The sequence below is a fragment of the Setaria italica genome, chromosome VII (genome assembly GCF_000263155.2).
Source record: "Setaria italica strain Yugu1 chromosome VII, Setaria_italica_v2.0, whole genome shotgun sequence".
NCBI lineage: Eukaryota > Viridiplantae > Streptophyta > Magnoliopsida > Poales > Poaceae > Setaria > Setaria italica.
Genome location: NC_028456.1, coordinates 28,649,377 through 28,656,074, shown reverse-complemented (window position 1 = coordinate 28,656,074; position 6,698 = coordinate 28,649,377). Strand labels below are relative to the sequence as shown.

At 48.3% G+C, this 6,698-nt stretch overlaps 1 protein-coding gene across 1 annotated transcript; it reads left to right on the top strand.

Moving 5' to 3' along the window:
• The first annotated feature begins 2,524 nt into the window (after window positions 1-2,524).
• On the top strand, window positions 2,525-4,539 carry LOC101755077 (E3 ubiquitin-protein ligase Os04g0590900). Its single transcript, XM_004976592.4, has one exon. It carries the CDS (start codon window positions 2,893-2,895, stop codon window positions 4,069-4,071), a length of 1,179 nt encoding a protein of 392 aa, XP_004976649.1. The 5' UTR covers window positions 2,525-2,892; the 3' UTR covers window positions 4,072-4,539.
• Window positions 4,540-6,698: the final 2,159 nt, after the last annotated feature.

Sequence of the window (6,698 nt, the reverse complement as noted above, 5' to 3'; positions counted from 1 at the left end):
GATAAGTAGCTGTTGTTTTGCTTAGAACAGTTGTAGAAAAGATAGAACTGAGTGGTGAGTGCAGTATGGTCCCGTTCATAAGAAGTTGTAAGATATCATGGTGGCTACAATTATAATTACCACACACCAACTTTTCATGGTGTCTGGTCAAGGAGAAGCAAAGTGGCAAAAGAGGAACATATTTAATTCTACATAATTTAAAGCAGCCACTCCCACAAATTTTAGGGGACTAAAGTGGGACAGATTGATGCAAACTGAAATCTGTTCCCTTTTTTTTTTGTCAAAGCAAGCTCAGGTGGTTAGTTTTATCTTTTTTCCCCTAACCTCAAAGGGGTCAAAGTCTTAAAGCAAACCCTATTGGCGGGACTAATTCTTTAGGGAAAAAAGAATGATACTGTTTCTCTTTTTGTTGTGGTCCACCACTTCATCAGTCTTCTCCTCCAAACCTCCTATTAGCCATTTCCACACACAAACAGGGGGAAGAGAAATTTTCTTTTGTGGAGCGAATGTTCTTCATGGAAGGATATAAGAATAGGTGATGGAAATCAGAATCAGCTAACTTGGTTTTCCTGTTTAAACTTTTGGAGCCCTGAATGATTAATCTACTAGTTACCATGCTGTTATCTTTTTGTGGTAAATTAATTTGAAGCTGGATACCTTCATGCCTCTTAATCCATTTCTACCACTAGAGTCTAGAGATAATATCCAGAATTTTTTGTAGTAATATACAAGCAACTGGATGACTAGAGAATATATTGTGTTACATAGTGCAAAAAGTAGATCTATTTTGCAGGAGCATTGGTAGCTCCAATAATTTATTGGCACCACAGAATATAAAGCTCACTGTTTATTAAAGAAAGGCTTTTACGTTTTGCCTATTTTTTGCATTTTCTTTTTAGTTCCTTTCATAAGTGGGATGCAGTTGCATGGTTTGCTTTTGTTCGTTCCAGTTCATGCACTTCATAAGTATTTCATTCATCCTCTTGAATTAAATATTTTCCTCCTGTTGCGTTTCATTTATTTTTTGACTAATGGTGTGCAAACTGTTTGGTCTGTTCTGTTCAAAGTATTCCTATCTAAGTTTTGTACATCAGTTAGCATCTTAATTTGTTCTACAAAAGCATAGCTCTTCAATTGCTTTCCAAATCAGAATAACATGACACGTTAGCCTTTTTTCCAATCCCTTGAGTCATGAATCTCAGGAAAAATATCACGTAATTGCATTACTCATATTGTACCACGATTAAGCGGAGAGAATGAACTCACTGGATGGTCTTCTGTAGTTAGCCAGGAATATGGTGGCACTTAGCTTTCACCTGAATGGAACCATACAGGTCCCTTTGTCTACATGTGTTCCAAATTTGTCACTTATATTTTCTCTGTTTCTGTGGACTGTCATGCATTGACGGCACTGCAATCCCTGTTATCTGACAGCTATGTGCTGATCACAGAAGGAGAAGAATGCTGTATATAAGCTGGAGTATCAAAAGGTAAGGAAAAAATCTGAAGATTTTTCAACTATTTCTGAATTCCCAATTATCTCTATCCAACTTAGAATCTATAAAACGATGCCTGTTCTGCATTTCTTATCTTTAAGATAAGCTTGGTCATGTGGCACTGCCTTTATTTAGATTGATTTGCATGCAGCATGAGGATAAACTGCATTGTATGCATGTATCTGGATCACCAGTTCAATTTTTCATAAAACTTTGTCCTCAAGAAAACATAATTTTCATATATCTTTGGTTTAAACTGTCCTTTTACTTGAAGTATAAGGGATGGTCTTTTCGATACCAGTACAAGCTATTAGGGCTTATGTTGACACTGTAACAAGATTAGTGTCACAAAGAGAGAAGTAAATTCAAAGAAAGCTGTTGAATAGTTGGAGTAATCATCATCTTTAGTTACTTGAAGAGAGAAACCTGATGTTGAAGGAGAGACTTCATGGCTTATGGTACAGGACAGTCCTTTTCTTCCTAGGCGAAACAGTAGCGGTACCAACGTTACCATTGGCAGCACTACAAGATAATGGAAATTTTAGCAGCTTTACCTTTATGAAAGTTACTTCTTTGACACTTAGCAGAGCTTTCAAATGTTCCCTTGATTTTCTTTATTTTTAATTGAATTTGACTGATCAAAGCTTACAGACTGTTAAACTTAGAAACCGGAAAACCTTGCAATGAGAGCAAACCAGGTCACAGGTTTCATTTGCCACATTGATTAAGGTTTAAGATATTTTCACACTGAAAATTCAACCTTTTTAAGTTCCTTCCTCTTTCAGTTGAGGCTTGTACTGGTAGGCTTGATTAATGCTACTGCTCTGTTTCTTTCTCTCTCTATTTTTTCTTTTTTGTGTGAGAGTGTATTATTCTATTGCTGTTTGCTGTTCATTTCTTATATTATCATATCAGCCGGGTATCTTGTTTTCCTCATCTAATGTGTGTGTGTGTGTGGCAAAGGGGCCATCGAAGTTAAAAGAGGAAAGCAACAGGAGCAGACAGAGGAAAAGAAAAGGAAAGAGGAGCTGCAGCACCAAAAAAACAAAAGCAAATAAGGTCAGGCCCCAACCACCACCATCTCCACGTCTCCCTCCATCCCTCCCAATTCCCAAATACTTTGCCTTGCAAACAAGCCTCTCAAAGCCAGGAGCGTCGTCTCATCATCTGATCTCTCTCCATATCCTCTCACAATTCCCAACACCAGAGAAAGTACCATGGATCCGAGGCACATCTGTCCTCTCTCATCTCATCACAATGATTTATCCCAGAAACTCACAGAGATGCTCTGCTAGCACCCGAACACTCAGTCTCAGAGACTGAGTGAGGTAGCTAACATCTCTCTTCATTTCTTCCTCTGCCATTGCTGCCGCGTCAGAGCTCGTGGTGTGAGGCAATGGCCTCTTCACCACTTGCAATCTCGGGGGCACAGCCTACCTGGGTCCCCTATGAGGCAACCAAAGATTGCTCTCAGGGCCTGTGCAGCATGTACTGCCCCCAGTGGTGCTACTTCATCTTCCCTCCGCCGCCGCCGTTCGACGTCGGTGGACCCAGTCCCGACGACTCCTCCGGCCCCGTCTTCTCCCCGCTTGTCATCGCTATCATCGGTGTGCTGGCCATCGCCTTCCTCCTCGTCAGCTATTACACCTTCATCTCCAGGTACTGCAGCACCTTCGGTTCCTTCCGGGGCAGAGTCCTTGGCTCCAGCTCAGGTGGCGCTGCCCGCGGCAGCGGTGGCGGTGGTGGCGGAGGTAGCAGCCATGGACAGTACAGGAGTCAAGAATCCTGGAACGTCTCGCCGTCGACCGGGCTGGATGAGGCCCTGATCAGCAAGATCACCTTGTGCAAGTACAAGCGTGGCGACGCCTCGGTCCACACCACGGACTGCTCGGTCTGCCTCGGCGAGTTCAGGGACGGGGAGAGCCTCCGGTTGCTGCCCAAGTGCAGCCATGCCTTCCACCAGCAATGCATCGACAAGTGGCTCAAGTCGCACTCCAACTGCCCTCTCTGCCGCTCCAACATCACGTTCATCGCCGTGGGGATGGGGATGGCGACGCCGGAGCCAGAGGGCCGTGGTCCAGGCGAGAGCGCTGGGAGAGACACCCAAGCAGCAGAGGTGGTTGTGGTGATGGATGACTTGGAAATCATGTGCGACGAGCAGCAGAGCGTGGCGGGCAGCAGCGACGGCGACGATCAGGAAGCAAATGGTGGCACAGCCGAGGGAATGGACGAGGGAGACAGCAAGGCTGAAATCAGAGAAGAATGCCCGTCGCCACCGAAGAGGGGCCCTTCGTCGTCGGACCCGAACCCCGACAGCCGCATGTCCATCGCCGACGTTCTGCAGGCCAGCATGGAAGACGAGCTCATGGCAGCCAGGGAGAGCGGCCTCCTTGCAGGTGGCGCGGGCACGTCAAGACGGTGCCATGGCGAGAACAGCAAGGAATGGGGCCGCAGCAGCTGGCGCGCATTGCCGGACGCCATGGACTCCGTGCCGACGAAGCGGTTGCCGTCGGCCGGGCGGTCGTGCTTCAGCAGCAAGAGTGGAAGGGGAAGGGATTCGGATCTTCCGATGTGATTTCTCAGTTCTGAATTTCAGATTTCACCTAGGATACGGGGCAGGCTTTTGTTTGCTTGCAAGATGGAATGTGAACGGAAAAGCAGGGACCAACTTCATTAGTATGGATATGTCGTCTCTTGGCAATTTTCATCACTACATCTGAATCTGATGACACAGGCGAACTGTTCGTCTGCAATGCTCGGTGAGGTCTTTACTGCTGCTAGTTTTTTTCAGGCGTTGGATCACTTTTGTTCATTTTTTGAATGCTTTCACCTTAGCAATTGGAGTACTGTGCAATGGGGATGGGGGTTAGGACTTCTCAGTTGCTGTCTTGCCTATATCAATTCTGGAACCACTTTCTTTGGGTTAACAGTTAACACAAATGCAGGAATCCTGTTTGTAATTTCCATCACCATAGCAGTGATGGATGGACCTATAGCATAACCAGATAAGCATATGTGCGATCTCTGTTGTCGCTCAAGTTTCCTGTGGTCTATTCCATCACACATGAACTAGCAGCTTACACCCAGTAAAGCTGCAACCGACACTGCTTTAATCCTTGGGGTTGGAGTGACCATTTGTTTTGTTACTCATGTAATGCAATGTTGCACTGTCGCTGCATGATCCGTGTATGGGCTCGCGTGAGTAGAAAACAAAAGATGGTCAGGTCTCAACCTGTGACCGATCAGAATCTGATCCCCTCTCTGCTTTTGCAAAAATAAACCGGTTCTTTTCCCGGCGACCACACTGTCCGCCTTTGTTCCTCGATGCATTACAGACAGGGACAACGCAGTGCCGCTGAAGTTTCTGTGACAGAAACGGTGCTCCTGGAATCTCTAGATATTACGTGATGCCCTGGACAACATGTGGTTTGATGCTCCAAACCTGTGGCTGGGGTTGGGTTTGATTTTTGATGCACCGCTATCTGCAAGAGGAGAAGCATCATTGGCCACAGAGCTACGGGAAACTTTCTTTCAGTGTTTGTTTAGTGCTCCGGATTTCCATGAAACAAAATCATACTGTACTGCAAGATTGATGGGTACATGGGTTTGGTCGGCTGATCTTGTCACTGGCCTGCCTCGCTCGGACATGACGCTGACGCCTCGTTGGCAACTTGGCATCGGAGAATGTAGCAGTGTCTCTCCCTCTCGGTAGCCGGTATCCGTCGCGATCGCACTTGCGGGTGCGGCCGATTCGGATCGTTGCATTGAGAATGGCTCATGGAAATTCCACGACTTCTCTTCGTTCCCCCTGCCCGGCTCTCGCTTGGATGCTCCGCTCGCAACTAGTAGCCAACTAGTTTGATGCGGCCAAGACTGATAAACCAGAGAGAACGCGTAGCGTAGGCATCCTGCTCCGCCATTCCTGGCGCTTACTTTAAGGTTCTAGACGACGGCGGCCGGGCTTCGTCGGCGTCGCGATCATAGGACTCTGTGGTGGAACGGTAGGCATCGGCGGCATGCGCCGTTGTAGAGGGAGAGGCGATTCAGCGGCGGGCGGCGCCAGCCATTGGCCGCGCGTCCTTTTCTATCTGTCTGCCTTTGTTTCGAAAAATCGCAGCGGCAACCGGCGGCGCAGGGAGTGTGAAGGAAAGGGAGTCAAAAAGGCCGATATCTGGGTCTCTTTTTCATGCCCACACACAAAAGAGGTCCGAGGGCGTTTCTTTAGGGAGAAAAATAAAAGAAATATGAGAGGAGGAGAGGATGTGTAAATCAGATGGACGCTGCTCGTAAACCTGCTTTTAGGCCCAGCCCATCGGAGGAGGAGGAGGATATAGAAAGCTTGGGGGATCCAGGATGTGGGCTAGATCACACATTTGGTCCCTGAATGGTTCCTAGCCCAATCCAAAGGGTGACAGAGTCTCAGCGATCAAAACCAATCCCTCCCTGCAGCCGCCGTCGCGAAAGCTCGACAAGGGGACAACGGGAACCCGAACCTCAAACGAACCTAACGTGTTTAGTGTTGGGACAAAGTGAAACGGCTCAGTTTCATCCTATTTTTTTAGGTTGGATTCGGACAAAGTGAAACGGCTCAGGTTCATCCTATTTTTTTAGGTTGGATTCACTATTTGATATGAGAGATGGGTTCATTTTTTGTTAAAAGGGTTGAGAGGGATGCGACGGATGTCATTTTAACACCGTTAGCAACGGATCCCACCTGCCAGCTACGGTATCCATCTCTCATCCTCTTTTCTTTTTTTACTTCACCTTATCTTTTTCATCCTCCCTCCACTCGCCTATGCTCCTCCACCGGATGGCCGCTGCCCGCTCCTCCACGCCGCCAGCGCCGTCCGCTCGCCGCCCCTACCTCTTCCCCACGCCAGCCTCCCCCACGCCGCTGGCCATCCCCTCCTTCCCTCCCCGCGCAGGCTGCCCCCCCTCTCCCTCTCCTCGCGCCACCGGCCGTTGCTCTTCCCTCTCCCCGCGCCGGCCCGCTCCTCCACGCCACCGGCGCCGCCAACGTCGTCCGCTTGACGCCCCTGCCTCTTCCCCGCGCCAGCCGCCGCTCTTCCCTCTTCCCGCACCGGACGCCGCCCCTTCTTTACCTTCCCATGCCAGTCGTCACCCCCTCCCTCCCTCCCCTGCGCCAACTCGCTTGCACGCACGAATAGAGAGGGGCGGCATTGATGTGGGTAGAGGGAAGTG